Here is a 17,294-nt window from a genome sequence, read left to right on the forward strand (position 1 = left end):
AGGGCAATTCGTCGAACGTTTTGAAGGCGTGCCCGAGCATCCCGGTGCAACCGTAGAGGCTGATCAGCCGGGATGTAGAACCCCTCGGTGGCGAGGTGGGTGTGCTTCTTCTGTTCCTCGAGGCGCTCCGCGGCGGCGAAGCAGCAGACGGAGTGCTCGTAGACATTGTGCTTGCAGCTGAACCAATACTCTCGTACTCTGCGGTTCTTAAATTTTCATATTGTTTAGTTTTAATAAAGGTTCCTAATTCTGAATACTACACTGTAGTTCCTTATTCTTATTTTTTTTTTTTTTGCACTTGTTAGTATAGTTTGAATTTTACCGTAGCTTAAATTCCTGGTTCCGTCCCTGATGATATGACATTCGCCCATTGAGTATGTTGTCGTTCATGTTTAGAGGCTAAACTTTAAAATACAACGGGAATTAGTTGGTTAGTATCATCATTTATCAGATCTTCAAACGTTCTCATACTAGGTTCGCCACTATATAGTTAATGTTGTGAAGGCCAAAAATCTTTGCATCGATGCCGATTGTCTTCCAAACCCGTATCGTGCATGGCTGGTGGTTTTTTAGGTGATCATATGGAAAATTTGGACCATATGAAACCAGATCGTGTTTGAGAATAGAAGGCCCAATGCTAATCGGATTCAAAAAGACTTTTTCATAGCAGTCCGAGAACACATTTTCCGAATCTGCAAGGGCTCATTGTCTGGAGATGCCGCAACTCAGGGCGTTGGATCCCCCCTCCTTTGCATTGGACCAAAATTAATATCTTTATCATTTTCAGGAACTGATGGCAGGTGGGCTATGTGATCATCAAGGGTGGTTCATAAAAGCTGGATGGTTCATCAATCATCCAAGCTTGAAGGACAGAGATTACAGCAGCTGGGTGAGGATATTAAACTATGTTCCTGATTCATCAAAACTCATTATCTAAGGCCTCGCGGAAAGATGATACAGTCAGTAGGATCAACAAGCATCTGGAAGGAATGGACCCCTCAAATGATTCCATGGAGCATCTCATTGAATGTCTGTTTCTACTTAACCGAACTGTTATTCAGTCCATTCCCAAGGAGATGAATGGCCTTGCTCGAACCCTTGCGGATTTAGCTACCACTGCAGATGATAAACAGTGGACTAACATGACTCCAGACTCCCATGTAAATTCGTATATATTGGTTTCTTCTTGGTAATAAAGAGGTAGGGGTCTGGTCTAACCCCAGCTTTCTCAGTTGAAAAAAGAAATTGGGAAAAAAATGACTGAATTTGATCAGGGCATTTTCTTTTAGCAATCATTTAGGTTGAAACAGGAATGCCAATTAGCTCCCGTTAATTATAATGTACAAACGTCAGCCTGGCACCCCCGTATGCATAGAGGAATCCACAGAACTTTCTCGCTCGCTTGAAATTTGAAAACAACAACACAAATCGTCTGAGCCTACTTGAGCACGTATTCCTTTCTATAAATTTCTGATCAGCTTACACCGCATCCAGTGGAAACCACTCCCTATACAGGGAAACTATAAAAGCAGATTGTCACCTCTACAATAAATAGGCAAACCCATTCCAGCGGGTGAAGAAGAGCTGGACAAAGAAAAGAAATTTAACCGGTATCGATCCACTTATAAGATGCCAACAAAAGCTTGTATGGCCGACTGTCAACGCCTCCCCGGCTTGGCCGAAGAAGAGCTCGATTTACCTTTGCTTTTCTCCTTCTTCGACTTTCCACCGTCCGATTTCTGGAAATACATAAAGTAGGAAAAAAAAAAATCATAATCACGATTTAACATAAGACAAGTCGATAACCCAAAGCATGAGCATGAAAATAAGCAGTTGGGAGGACCCCTTGTTGTATACGTTTCTCAGTATCCACACACTATTTGTCTCATCTCATGATTCTTGATCGGCTCCCTACAAATCACTCATCCCCCTATGTGATCCATGGGATTTCATCGATTCCAGCTGTTTTGATCAAATCAAATCAGACTCCATAGATGTGTGATCTACGACTTTTCATCTAGTGAAGATCCAACTTGTGTGCAGGATTTTTTGGTGATTAGAAAAGCAACGGTTGACAAAACACAAAATTTTGTGACCATTCCAAATCCATCTATAAGGTGCACATGTGATCAAAACAACCTGCATCATAACATTTAAGAGGGGTATGACTCGATTTAGCTCCCCCATTTTTTTATCATCTCAAAGATGTTCGGTGGAAGTGCAACCAACAAACTGCATACATAAAAAAGAGCGCCCCCAACGAAAAGAAAATCGCCCCAGTGCTGTTTTCACCATTAATCATCGCCTTCTCGGCTCTAAAATTGACAGGAAGAACTCATCTTTCAATTTTTGAAGGCCCCACGGGGCGAAATTTACAGGAGAGCTGGGTAGGGATGTCAACGGGTCCGATGTAACACAACATCCAAACCGAATCTGATTAGTCAGATTCGGTAATCAGATCTGAATCCAATTTCCGATTAGAAATCGGATTTGGTTTTAGCTTTTTCCATCCAACTCTGAATCAAAATCCGATTAGGTCGGATCCTATTACGTTTTATCTTTTTCCAACCAAATCTGATCCGTTGACATCCCTAGGAGTTGGGTAGTGGTGGGAGCGGGGTTGGAACCACAACCACCAACACTAAAAAGGCTGAAAAGCCGAAAGAGTGAGTGCGTTTTGCACCATCCAGTGAAGGGACGATGAATTATCACATCTGACGCGAAATAAAAATCCCCCGATGATGATCGACGTGAAAATGGGTTGGATCAAACTTAATCTAACGGTGTATCCACCGATTTTTTAAGTGCCAACAAGAATATTTTGGATCTGGTTTTGCCAATTCAAAACCTCATATTATAATCCAGGATCTGGTTATTATATGAGCCATTTGGTACTGCATCCATTGACTGTATCCTATTAGGAAAAGGCAAAATGGGTTAGCGTGTATCCTCCAACTCAGACCAAGCATACTGTTTACCTGATTCTGACTTGGATACCACCACACCTGTCCCCAATCCAGGATGGATTCAGATATATATATATATATATATATATATATATATATATATATATATATATATATATATATATATATATATGGATCTAACAAATATCAATTGAATCTGATTCAGATGGAGTCCAGACTCCTGCCCATTTGGCATGATCCTTAACATCCATACCTAAACCTAAAGCCGTTTTATACCAATTCAGGTTCGGGTCTAATTTTAGACATGATAGTGAAAATGGTTCTAATTAAGAACTGAACACATTCAATCTGATCATAAAATATAACCCGTACAAATGTAAAATCAAATTCATACAAAAACTGAGCCCAAACTCGATTCATGTTAGATAGGTTTCGGTCTAACATTTAGTCAGGTCTGAGTCTGATTGGCCAAACTCAGTCACGGCCCCGGTAAAAAGAGGGTAACAGCGACCAACTGTGGAGAGAAGACATCAAAACAAAGAGGGACAAAAGAATAATTGCATTTGAGGGTACAATACTTTTGTTTTGATAGACAATTAGAAAAAGGTAAAATGCTTTGGTGTTCATGTTAATTATAGGAAAAGCCGTGTTCCTTCCACTTCCACCATCACCAGATCTGACTCAAAAAGTTGGCTGCCTGCCTCAAAGTTTTATCGTAGAAATCCAGTAAGTCCGTCAACGCCACTCATCCACTAAGAAAATCAGAAAAAAAAAAAACAAAAAGAAAGAAAGGGTAAATGACACCATCGTGAACGTGAATTTGAAGAAAACGACGGCCTGTCTGTGGTCCGGTCCGGTCCATCCACCCGTACCCGGACGCCCCATCCCCTTTCCCACTTTGACAAAAGAGGCTGGTTAGGATGCGGATGCCCTCCCTCATCGATTCAATCGAAAGAAAAAAAAAAGAAAAAGAAAGAAGAAGGCGACGCACCGTGGTGGTACGGAGAGGAGGGGCGTTGAGGGAGAGCATCTTGGAGATCTCGGAGATGGCGGCATCCTTGACGCCAGGCGTGTCGCTGTCCAATTCAGTGTAGGCGGCCTCGAAGGCCTCCTGCCAGAAGCGGGGCAGTTTGATCCGATTGTTGTGGGTGTACACATCCCACATGTGCCTCACCACCTTCTCCCTCTCCTCTATTTCCTGAAGAAAAAAAAAGAAATAAGAAAGAATCAAGAGGAGAGAGGGGGGGGGGGGGGGCTTTATAATTACTTTACTCGATGGACCCTGAGATCGGATGCTTCGATGCGATCTGAGGAGGGGAAAAAGAAAAAATGGAAAGGGGTTTTCCCATGGAGGAGAGCTCACCAAGACATCCAGGTCCTCGTGGATCGGGCCGTCGAACCTGTCGGAGAAGCGCATTAGGTTACGGGCGGACCATTTTAGGGTGACGGTGCCGGTGAACATGGACCAGAAGGCCAGCAGCAGGATGGCCGCCAACACACAGAATTTGTACCTTCCCTTGCCGAAGATGCCTCCGTCCATCTCCTTCTTGGGCACATCGTTGTTCTTCATTTCTCCCGATCCCTCTTTCTGCTTTTTTTCCTTTTTCTTACTCTATGGGTTCAGAGACGCGCCGTGAGAGAGAGAGAGAGGAACGATTGGAGAGTATATATATATAAACTCTACTCTACCCCTCTCACAAACAAATGTTTGGGCGAGAATCATGCTACGTGACAACTTCCTCCTCGATTAATGATTTATTACCCCACTTCGACAGGAAAATATACTGTGGACACAGGAGTCCGTATCAGGTGCAATCACATGGCACAAAATTTGTGCATTAAGCACCCCCATTGCCTTCCATCAGAACTTGGGCCCCACAACTGACAGGCTCTTTCACCAAGATGGAGGGTGATCAGATGCTTAGTGTATAAATATTTCTGCAATTGCACCTCATCTTTTAACGTGGAACACAGTGACTTTCACACTTCCCCTAGACCAATTCTTATTTAATAAGTTTTTTTTTTAATCTCGTTTAGTGCCTAACTTTTTGCTATAATTTCAAAAATGATCATACTTTTCTTAAACTTTAAATATAGGTCTTACTTTTCCTGAAAACAGTCAAATAGGGACCACAAATCAACATCTATCGTCTTAGGAAACGTGATTCCATTGTCCTTCAAAACTGAAAAATACTCATCCATTCTCATAAAAAAAAGAGGAAAAAAACAATTTGAAATCCTAATAGATAAGGTTACTATCATCACTTGACTTATGATTTAACTCTAAGTTAAAGGGGTAATCATTAATGCAGGCCCTTGTTTGACAGTTTTCAGGAAAACAGAGCCTCATATTTAGAATTCAAAAAAATGTAAGGCCCATTACTGGAATCAGGGCAAAATGTTGGAAGCAAGACTGGACACCACAGGTTAATCCAAGCAAGTCATACAAATGTAGAATCCACAAGAACCGATTCAAGGTATGTCTTGGTTTTACAAGGATTTGAAAAATTTAGACATCTTCAAGTGTATACTCGGATCAACTTTTCAAGTTCACAACAGTATGAAATTTAGAAAAAACGAAAGACTGTAGCATGAAATTTCAGTTAAAATGAAAAAAAAATTGCATTTTTAGTGACACCAAATCATTGATTACAACAGGGTAGTGTGAAAACAAAGCTTGGATATATATATATATATATATATATATATATATATATATATATATATATATATATATATATATATATATATATATATATATATATATATATATATAGGTGGGTTTGGGTTGCCTGTCTCAAAATGACATATAGTAGGGCTGTAAATGGGTTACCAACTTAGTTGTGGGTCCAAATCCAAGTAAGATGTCTTCCAGTTGAGTCTGAAGCTGTTTAACAAGTGTACCAACCTAATCACTCTGTTGCATTCTTTTCAAAACATGCCAACTCAAACGAGTCAGAAACAAATAGTCCAGATCCAGAATCAGATTTCAAATTCCTAACCACATTGGATCATGGTCAATCTACCTATAAACGCAGTTGAAGATGTGGATTATGATTCAAGAAAACCTGCTTACAATATTTGTTTAGAATCATTAGATCCATATGCAGGCGGTTCTGAATCAAAAGCCAGGACCAAGAAGGAGCGCTTGAGAGTGTAACCAAATGGATTCCTTCTTTTCACAAACTAGGAGACATGCTATTAGAACTAATAAGGCTTCAACCAGATCTGGCTTCATGGGCACTGGATCAGGCCAAAAGCATGACACTCGCAAAACATATTTTTCAAAACTAAGGGTATGGTAACCAAAAAATATGTGTTATGTGCATCCATTTCCTGATTCATACCACATTTCAATCTTATAAGTATCATTGGAGAATTGTGCTAACAATCTTCTGTTGTTTTGCATTTTTTTTTTAAATATTTGTTTAGGTCATCTTTGAAATTTTAATTGAAAAACTTCCACATATAAGAAGAGCTTCATTTTGCTTCAAGAGATCATAGTTCTTGCATATAGGTACGAGTTAGATTTTTTGTTCATAATTTATTTTTGCTTATGTATTCTTCTCTATAATAAAATTGCTATGCATGTTCAAAAGCATAGTATAGTGATATTATTTGAAACACTTCTGCACATTTGATTAGAAAATGGCATGTTTAAAATATATACTATCCACAGGATTGTTAGCCTATGCTTTAATTTTTTTAATTCCCTGCAACAATAAATTAATATTGTTTTGACATATAGATTGTTACTATTGGTAGTAGACATATCATGGTTAGATTGGATCCAGTCAAGTATATTAGAATCCTGAATGAAATCAGTTTGATCAGAAAGGATATCCAGTTAACCAAATTAGATCCAGCCACTCATAGTGGACTCTTGGATGGACCCAGCTGAACTATATATGTTGGATCCAAATGGAACCATTTAACCAATTAGATTCAATCAAACATTTTGACTCAATAGACTTATGCGGACCAGATTTTAACCAAATTCAATCCAGTCAATCATATTGGACTCAACATACATGCATGGACCTATTTTGACCAATTCAGACCCAATCATTTAAAAACACCTCTTTCTCTCTCAACCTGTTTACCCACACATAGGGATGGCAGTGGGGCGGATCGGGGCGGGGGACAAGGTCTCCACCCCCACCCCGCCTCAAGTTTTTATCCTCCATCCCCGGCGGGGATGGATTTTATCCTCCACCCCCGCCTTCATCCCCGTTTCATGTCCTCCATCCCCGGTTCAAACGGGGATGAGGCGGGGCGGGGATATTGCGGGGAAAAGTGGTCGGGGCGGGGTTGAGGTGGGGATCGTGGCGGGGAAAAGTGCACGTCCATCCCCGTTTCATACCCTTCATCCCCGGTCCAAACGGGGCGAGACGGGGGCCGCTTTCCCCGGGCCCACTGCCATCCCTACCCACACACAAGAAAAAGGAAAAAAAAAAACCCTCTCTCTCTCTCTCTCTCTCTCTCTCTCTCTCTCAATTACGTGGAGGCAAATTACAGCTTCTCGGACAGAGGTGAAAGCGTACTTTGATGATTTTTATCAAATCTTGCTTCAACTTGTAACAAATGCCTTGAGCATATATGTGGCTCAGAATATTAGTATGGAAAACTACATCCTTTATATACTGATGATTACCGACTCACTTGATCAATATGAGTAGGCTAAATCTTGTTGAGAGGATGGAGTCTCACATACAAGTGATTCATTTAATTAAGTTGCAGAACTGACCATGTTGCCAATGTCAACAACCACTTATGAGTCTCAGGCCAATGGAGTTGCTCAGTAAGGACTGGGTCATGGTTGATGATCATGAAGGGGAACAAGCCACGTAGCCACTCGTATGTGAATCTTGGGTCCATGTACAACAAAAACACACCATGTCCAGAGTGGATCCCATTGTGATTATGTATATTCAGTTTTTCCATTCAATAAACTGGTAAGGGTCTGCCTAATCCCACCTTTCTATCTCAAAAAAAAAGTATCACCTACATATTGTGTTGATATACCACCACGGGGTCACCGCGTGGCCAGTGGGGTGGTTGCGAAGGTGCTGAAATGAAGACACCAGATCAAACCCCACAGGCACACCCGATGGACCACGTAAGGTAGGGTGATCATGGTGCCCTACCCGGGGTTTTCCTCGCTTCGGCGAGGGTTCCGTGTCCTTAAAAGAAACATATTGTGTTGATATGTATATGTTCACATATATATATAATTCCCTCCCAACTAATTTTCACCATCAACATCATATGACCCCACAAGAGGCAACCTTTCACATGAGTCCTCAGTAGGCTATGTATTCTATGCTGTGAGATGTTCATATCTAGGGGCATCAATGGATCTGACCTGGTTCAGTCGACCTATGTGATTCTGAACCTTGATCTAACTTTGAGCTGCTGGTACGGGTCTAGACCTAGGACCAATCTGACCAACTACTAGAAAAACTACTAGACCAGATCTTATAAGGATTACATAGACAAGACTAAGATCATACCTCATAAAATAACATGTTTTTTATTCTTTACATTCACTACAAGGATGAGGGTCAATGGTGGTGACTTTTCTCGCCGCTATTACCTTATTTATCATCGCTATAGGTTTATAATAGCGATAAAAATAAATGCCAATTTTTAGCCTTAATTGAGTAATAACGGTGACATTTATAAGTCATTGTTAATGTGTGATCTAACACCAGTGAAGAATCTCGCCAAAACTTGGTACATCAACAACCCTATAACGGTGACCCACCCAATAATGACAAAATACCTTATAACAATGACATTTTTGTGTCACTGTTATAGCCTGTAATGGTGATAATTAACTCACCATTATAGTTTATAATGGTGGGAAGTCGTTAGTATAGTCTATTAAGATGACAATTAAGTCACCATTATAGGCCTTAAACCTGTAAAAATAAAATTTTTATATTAGTTTTAGTTTTTTTACATTACATTAAAGAAATAGATCATACAATTCAAATATATACTTCAAATATCTTGATCAAGCATAACGTACATTCAAATATAAACATATACTTCTTCAACTTCCTTAAGTATTCATCATCTCCAACCCCTCAAACATTCAACTTCAAATATATATTCAAATATAAATATACACTTCAAAAAACAAATATACATCATCTCCAACCCCCTCCCCTACATTTTCTCCAAACCTGCAACAAATATACATTCACTCCAACCCCCTTCGCTATATCCTCCTCAAACCTGCAACAAACACACTTCAAAAAAATAATATAAATCCTCTTCAACCCCCTTCCCTACATCCTTTCCAAATCTGCAACAAATACACTTAAAAAAAATAAACATACATCATCTCTAACCCCCTCCCCTATATCATCTCCAAACCAACAACAAACACACTTCAAGAATGAATATAATATGACAATTCATTTTTTTTTTAAACAAACAATTATGTCAATGTTAATGATGATGATATCAGTATGAAAAATTAGTCTGATAACTTGCAAATATTTTAATTATATTACAATTGAAGGCTCAATAATACTTTTGCCTTTTCCTGCACTTTCATGAGAATCTAAAAAGCATAAAGATAACATTAACAAAACATCTTTTCACATTCAACATGATATCAACTTCAATTCAATATATATATAATCAATTTTACACAAATTATAATATCTTATTATGATAAAAATTAATATAGGTAAAAAAAAAATAGACACATGTCCTTAGAACATATATAACATGACATAAAAAAATACAACGTGTTCATCCAACAAACAAAGACAATCTTATCTACAAGAAAATAAGAGAGATCTAGGATGGGGCTTATGTTTGAGAGAATCTATGAAGGTAAGCATATGCTCTCTAAGCTTCATAGTTTCTTCTCTATCTCGCTCCGGTTGTTGGAGTCACTCTCTTTCTTCTCTCTCTCCCTCGTTCCTTTCACTACAAGAAAAATGTTAATTGGAGACAAAAATTTATGATGGATTTTTTCCGTCACAAATTTGTGACGGATTAGCCAAAGAAAATTATCTATCACTAACAATCGAATGATTTATGAAATTAGCAACGGAAAAAATTCTGGCAAGAATCCATCGCTAATTAGCGACAGATTCGCGACAAAAAAACTTTCATCGCCAATCTGTCACGACTTAGCGACAGATTCACTATGGAAAAATTATGTCTCAAACTCCATCGCAACTTAGCAATAGAAAGTTTTCCATCGCGAATTTGTCGCTAATTAGGAACATTATTTTTTTGTCGCTAATTCCCAATACAAGAAAAATGTTAATTAGCGACGGAAAACTTCTGTCGCAACTTCACGACGGATGAGCGACAAAAGTTTTTTGTCACGAATCCATCACTAATTGTGAGGGAATTAGCGACAGATTTTTTTCGTCGCTACTTTTCGATTTAAACCGACCCACCTAGGGCGCAAAATTTTTTCTCTCCCCGTGCAAAATTTAAACTGACCCAAAAGCCGTTTGATTTAAACTGGTTTTTGGCAGGACGTTCGAACGAGGATGACTTTGTGGTAGAGGAACGTGAGGAAGAAGAGGAGTCAGAGTCACCGGCACTGAAGGACCAGGCCGGTCGGACCTCTCTGGTCTCAAACGCCTCTTCTTTCGTTGGTTTCATCGACGTTCTTAATGACAACAAGTTTTTTGTCCTAGTAAGTGTTTTTCTTTTCTGAGCGTGGCTTTCCATTCCCGACCTCTATTTTTTCGGCCTAACGATTCTGTTGTGGGTTCTGGTTTCAGGTCGACGGACAAGCAAGGGAACTAGGTTGGGAGGGCATCGAAGAGTGTGCCAGTTCAGAGGTGCAGCCACTGCCTTATGCAGAAGACCCCGCAGTGGCGGGTCGAGCCGGACAAGCGGGAAACCAAGTTTGGAGGCCATCGGAGAGCGCGCCAGTTCGAAGGTGCAGCCACTGCCTTGTGTAAAAGACCCCAGAGTGGTGGGCTGGGCAGCTCGAGTCTAAGACCCTGTGCAATGCCTGTGGGGTGCAGTACAAGTTTGGCATGTTGATGCCGAAATACCACCCGATAGGGAGCAATTTTTTTATATTTAGCGACGGATATTATTCATCGCTAATCCGTTACTAAATTAGTGACGAATCATGTCTATCGCAAAACCAAATCGATCATTATTTAGCAACAGACTCGCGATGGATCATGTTTGTCGCTAATCTATTATAAATTAGCAACGAAAGTAGCGACATATCAGTTTTGTCGCTAATTAGCGACCAAAAATTTGTGATAGATGTTATCCATCACTAATCCATCGCTAAACAGTTTAGCGATGGATTAGCGACAAATTAGCGATGGATAGTGTCCATCGCTAATCCACGGTTTTTTTGTAGTCTCTCTCTCTCTCTCTCTCTCTCTCTCTCTCTCTCTCTCTCTCTCTCTCTCTCTCTCTCTCTCTCTCTCTCTCGCTCTCGCTCTCGCTCCGGTTGAACTTACTCTATCATTTGTTATTCTCTTATTTGTTGGAGCTCTAATTGTGTCACCTCCAACTAAGAAGATAAATCTGAAATACGGATTTTGCTTTTGGATAGAATAACAAATACACCAATCCTTCTCACATGTCCAGACCACTCTCCGAAGACTTTGACAAAGATGTCTCACTACGACATGAATGGGCTTTCTTGTGAAGAACATGTTTTATCACTTTCAATCTTGATAGAGTGCAACTTGTTCTACATGACATTAATATTTGGTTATCAGTAACTAATGATAATATACAAAATAGAGTGAATAAATGCAGCTTGTGCTTTGCTACTATAAAGTGTGAGTTACTTACAAAGGTGACTTCTGCTTTGCTGCAGATGGATATCATGTGATCTAAATGAGTGTGTGTCTCTTTCTAGAACACACTCGTTGTCAGTTTGTATTTTTCTATTTCAGTCTGTAAATAACAAATTTATAATCTATTAAACATATTTAGCATTATACCATTACAGATCGAAAAGATAGTGATGATAAATTATCGTCATCAACAGTAATTTAATTCTAATAACATATAATGTCGTAGCAAAAATCTATGTTGCTGACGATATTTTATCATCGCTCTTATTTCATCGGTAATATGATTAAGAAGACGTGAAAGATGGTTAAGAGGAGATATTGTCAACGATATTATCATCAACTTTAAATTACGACAATAATTAATCGACGCAAAAAAACTTTTATAATTACAATGATCATTAATCGATGCCATTTCAAAGATGACAATAATTATTGTCGAGTTTAATCAATAGCCGATGATAATTATTCGTCAAGTTTTGATTTTTTTTAAACTAATATAGCCAACGATAAAAATGGTCGACTATTCTTCTTATAGTGATAATTTATAGTCAGCTATATTAGTTGTAAAGTAAAAAAAGGATCTAACCGATGATAAAAATTATCGCCTACATTTCTTATAGCGATGATAATTTATCGCCAACTATGTTAGTTTCAAAAATTTTAAAAAATGGAAATCACTGACGATATTTATCATCGATTTCAAATAAATATTACTAACGATAATTTATCGTCAGTATTAGCAATATAGCCGCCCATGTTTATCATCAGTTATATCCTTTCTTTTATTTTGTAACTAACATAGCTGACAATAAATTATCATCACTATAAGAAATATAGGCAGTCATTTTTATCGTCGACTATATAACTTAAAAAAAAGAATTGGATATCGCCGATGATCAAAATCGTCCACTATATTTCTTATACCAATGATAATTAATTGACAGCTATGTTACTTTCAAAATAAAAAAAATGGATATAGCTGGCAATAAAACCATCGGCTATATTTCTTATACCGACAATAATTAATCGTTGGCTATGTAACTTCCAAAAATTAATATAAACCATAATAAAACTTGTCGGCTATATTTCTTTTACTGACGATATATTATCATCGTCAATAGATTACAAATAATCAACATAATTTATTTCATTGAGTAAAAAGTGAATTTAAATAAAAAATGACTATATTGTACGACAAGTATCACTAAAAACAAAAATTGCATAATGGATCCACAAAAATCACTAATTTTGCATAATATTCGATGTGAAACTCTTGACAATCCTTGCGAAAGACCTTCACAATTTTCATACTTATAGTATACAAATCACGACAATCCATGCAAAAATCTCTTACATACAAATTTTATCAAGAGTTTTGCATTGGTAGTTGCAAAAGTGCACTTTTGATGCAAAAATCATGAACAATTTGCAGAAATGATAGACTTTCACATGCAGTTGACTTTAGGAGATGCAATATTTCATTTTAGCGTGCAAATTTATGCATATATATATATATATATAAGGTTTGTGTTCATTTTTTTCACTTTTTGGTTTGTTTGTGGAAATAGTGATAATCATTTCTATCTAGAACCCTAACCCTTTTCGCTATACCCTTATGGCGATTTCTATAAAAGTTTTTTTGTTCTATTCCATCGCTAATCAACTTTCCTGGTTAGTTTTTTTACTTTATTTTTGTGATTCTTGTTGTTTTTTATTTTATTTTTATAGATATGAGCAATTAATGGCCTTATAGTGTTTTTGTTTGATTGTTGTTATGGATGCATTTTGTATATTTCCCAATTGTGGATATTTTATATAATATTTGACACATAAAAATTACAAGTTTAACAAAAATATAGAAGAGAAAAATGAGTTTAATTGATCACCATCAAGAAAAATCACATAACTAAACACTAAGAAACAAATAAAAAATTCCAACAACGGTCTTTTTCATGAATTCCAAATCTTTATTGTTAGTTAAATTCCAAAGAAGGATATAACTTGTATTTTGACAAGCAAAAAAAAGATTGATCAACATGCATGAGAAAAATTAGAAAGTCAGACACAAAAAGATGACAAATTATACTAAAACAAGACTTATGCCTCGAGCATCTTTGATGTCGATACAATTCGATTTCTTGCACCAAACAATGCAAAAAAATCTATCAATAAACTGAACAAACTATGGACTTAACAAAAACATACATCTTGGTAATATAAACAAATTGGAGAGAGTCCTTGCATGCATGAGTGGGCCATCAGAGAGGGTAGAGCCTCCATGACATATCTGGTCCCTTGGGAGCCTTATTGACTTCCATGTCATCATCGCAGTCAATATTTAACTATTAGTTTTTAATGCATTCTATTACAAATTTGTTTTGTAATTTATATAGAGTTTTTCAATAAACTTCTTAAATGCCATATGTCTATTGTGTATTTATTAAGTATCTCGCGATGTCTACTATGTATAAATGTGGCACAAAGGCCTACAAGCGTAGGTCACTGGCCCCAATGACAACCCAAGCAATGTTTCAATTGAGGTTATTGATGTATAATTATTAATGTCTCGAGTTATGTGTTGATATAATTAATGGTACTTGCATGTATATATGTTGATATTCAATTTCAATTAGTGATGAAAATAGAGTGATGCAAATGAGAAATGTATGCAGAAGTCAAAAATTAGTAAAGTACTTTTGTTAGGAGAAGAAATATTGTTGGTCAATGAAGTAAGTATATCACATATCATTTTGTTGTTTGTTTGTTATGTGGATTCATTTAAATCTAACATCAATGTATTACTTATTTTGATGATGCAACACCTAAAAAGATTCATAGAGATACTCTAAAAGCTACACATAAAGAATTTTAAAAAAGGATGCACGACTGCTAAAGACTATTTACCTTACCCTGTATTTCTTTATGAGTCTTGAAAACAATGTTTATGTTATTTTTCTACCATCTAATAGAAACTAATCCGTAGATATTGAAATTAAAGCAAATGCATGAGAGGCAAAAAAATTTAAGAAGGGGCTCGCAATTGCTTGGAGACCGACCAATTGTTGTATCCATTTGGTGAATGTGACAAAGTATGCTTAACGTTTACATTTATATAACATAAATTTCTAACTGCACAATGACCTTAAACTCAATTTATATTGCAGATCTTGATTCTTGTCAACTTAAGCAATTATCATTAGGTTATTTAGAAAATTAATATGAGTAAGAAGAAGTTTAGGTTATACAATTCTACTGGGATGAAAGTTGATGAAGAATCTAAGTCAGAGGATGCAATTGTGCTTATGGATGAAAGTTGATGAAGGACATCATTGCACTTGCGATAATGAAAGTTTAAGTTGTTTGATTCTTTTTTTTTAGAAGAATGAATTATATATATAATAGAGAGTGAAGTTGTTTTATTGATTGATTTGTTTATAAGAATTAATTGTGTATATAAAAGGGAATGAAGTTGTTTGATCTTGTTTTTTGTTTGATATGTGTTGTTTATGTAATATGGGATTGATTTGTTTATGAGAATCAATTGTATATAATGTGTATACGATAGAGAATGAACGTAAATGGTTGTTTTTTGCATCAGGAAGAAATTTCACAAGGTATATTTCAAATTTTAGTTTATTCTTTTTAAATTAGGAATGAATTTTGCAAGGCGTGTGCGATTTCCGTTCATTCTTTTTAAACAAGAAAGGATTTTTGCAAGGTGTGTGAATTTTCGTTCATTCTTTTTAAATCAGAAATAAATTTTGCAAGGTATATGCAAAAATTATGAAAGTCTGATATTGCAAAAAAAAATTTATTAGCATCACACTGCTATTGCAAAATATTTTATTCTTGATAAAGTCCAGTATTATGAAATTTCTTATTCGCCTCCACCATTCATAGGAGATTCATCGAAAAAACGATTAGTGCAGGGCATAATTCGAGGTTTGCAAAAATAGGGCATCCAGTTGTAAAAAAGGGGTTGAGAAATGAAGTATCATTTTTTAACAAAATGAAGTCTCTTATACATTGTATTTATTTCATTTTTTCACAAAATAAAAATGATCATACATTACATTGATTTTATTCTTTCATAAAGCGAGGTTGCTTATACATTGCATTCATTCTATTATTTTATAACATTATTGCTTTTTGGCCTCTTTGATTGGGAGAAAACAACCTATGTGAAAGGGTACCTCCATCTCTAGGGCCTAAAAAATATTGCATATCACTGCATCTTTGATGAAAAGAAGTATTGATGGAGTTGCATCTTTGATGAAAAGGAGTACTGAGAGAGTTTTATATTGTGAAGACTAGGCCATTGTCAATGTGGCACCTCTTAGCATCCCATCCACAAGGGTGATTTTTCCTTGTTGAGAAAAAAAAAGAAAAGAAAAACTGAATAGATCATCACGTTAGGAGGGTCTGATCTAAAAAAGACAACCAAAAAGTGAAATAATTTATGGGTTTTGACACGGTAAAAATAGGCACTGTTGGTGGTGTGGGTGCAGGTGCACCTGCACGTGTTGTAAAATTACAACATATATACTAGCCTGGTTGGTTCGACCTTCCAAGTCCAACAGCATACAATCGATCAGATCGACATGGCCCGTTCAATAAGAATGAAAATATCTAGATATTTAGATTTCCATGTGAGCCGTCAGTCCGCACCTAATTTGCAGCCGAATAACCATTTTGATGTGGCAGTATCCGCTGAAAAGGAGCCACAGTGGCTCCTTAGCAGGAGTCCACAGCAAGTTATAATTGGATCCTCCATGTGGAGTCAAGGGACCCGTGCGCATATTGAACTTGAGGCACCTAAACCATACAATTTCAAACGGATGAGGGGGAGAAGAGATTCAAGAGATACAGGCTGGCTGAACATTGGCCGGTGCTTGAATTGAAAGTTGAAACCATCCTCTCCCTGGTTCCCCAGGAGGAAGGTGCCAGAGATCATTCCTACGTATGTACGGGTGGGCTAAGACCACGGAAACAACTCTCCCAATATTAGATAAAAAAAAACGAGTAACCAATCGATCTGGTGGACAGAATTGAAGGAGAAAATTCAGCCTTTTGGGGGTGCTCCTTTCCCAGGAAACAGGTTTAGCAACTACTCACTAAACGCATCTACCTTCCGATTAAAAGTAGCACCGGCAATATTGGCAGATGGGCAAAAAAGAAGAACGGAGGCCCCCCTCGACCACCAAGAAATGGAGCTCTGCGTCCATTTCCGTGGTGGCCTTCTCTGACGATTCCTCGTCCCCACCCTCAATGCATAAGGTTTAATTTATACAGATATATGCGCTACTGCTACTGATTCCACTTTTCTTTTTTTCTTCTAAATTAGTTTACCTTCTCAATGTTGGCTGGCGACGATCATGTTCACAGTTATTTAAAGATATGATATTCTTTTCTCTCTCTTTGTGTGTGGTTTAGGAGGTGCTGTTTCACTGAAGGCCCGTCGCTGACGGGCAGTCACGTGAGGGTGGAAGTTCAGTTTCCGGCACAATAATTTAAGCTTTTACCTTTTGCTGGAAAGTTAGTTTAAGAAGACCGA

At 37.4% G+C, this 17,294-nt stretch overlaps 1 protein-coding gene across 2 annotated transcripts; it reads right to left on the reverse strand.

The window, feature by feature from the left end:
• Positions 1 to 1,434: 1,434 nt before the first annotated feature.
• Positions 1,435 to 4,566, reverse strand: LOC149838980 (uncharacterized). Of its 2 annotated transcripts, none has more exons than XM_090007885.1 (3): positions 4,291 to 4,566; positions 3,919 to 4,125; positions 1,435 to 1,739 (listed from the first exon to the last, which is right to left on the reverse strand). In XM_090007885.1, the coding sequence occupies exons 1-3, from the start codon at positions 4,495 to 4,497 to the stop codon at positions 1,659 to 1,661; spliced, it is 495 nt and encodes a 164-aa protein (XP_089864011.1). In that variant the 5' UTR covers positions 4,498 to 4,566; the 3' UTR covers positions 1,435 to 1,658. The 2 variants fall into 2 exon arrangements, with proteins under 2 accessions (XP_089864011.1, XP_089864013.1); XM_090007887.1 differs by lacking the exon at positions 1,435 to 1,739 and adding an exon at positions 3,328 to 3,679.
• Between the last annotated feature and the right edge of the window lie 12,728 nt (positions 4,567 to 17,294).

Source organism: Nuphar pumila, chromosome 5 (genome assembly GCF_984573655.1).
Source record: "Nuphar pumila chromosome 5, dmNupPumi1.hap1.1, whole genome shotgun sequence".
In the NCBI taxonomy this organism is placed as follows: domain Eukaryota; kingdom Viridiplantae; phylum Streptophyta; class Magnoliopsida; order Nymphaeales; family Nymphaeaceae; genus Nuphar; species Nuphar pumila.

Coding starts and splice junctions, on each gene's coding strand:
- LOC149838980 (XM_090007885.1), bottom strand. CDS start 4,497: ATGAAGAACAACGATGTGCCCAAGAAGGAGATGGACGGAGGCATCTTC. Junction 4,126..4,290: donor ACGAGGACCTGGATGTCTTG/GTGAGCTCTCCT, acceptor TTTTTTCTTCAG/GAAATAGAGGAGAGGGAGAA. Junction 1,740..3,918: donor CTCCTCTCCGTACCACCACG/GTGCGTCGCCTT, acceptor ATGTATTTCCAG/AAATCGGACGGTGGAAAGTC.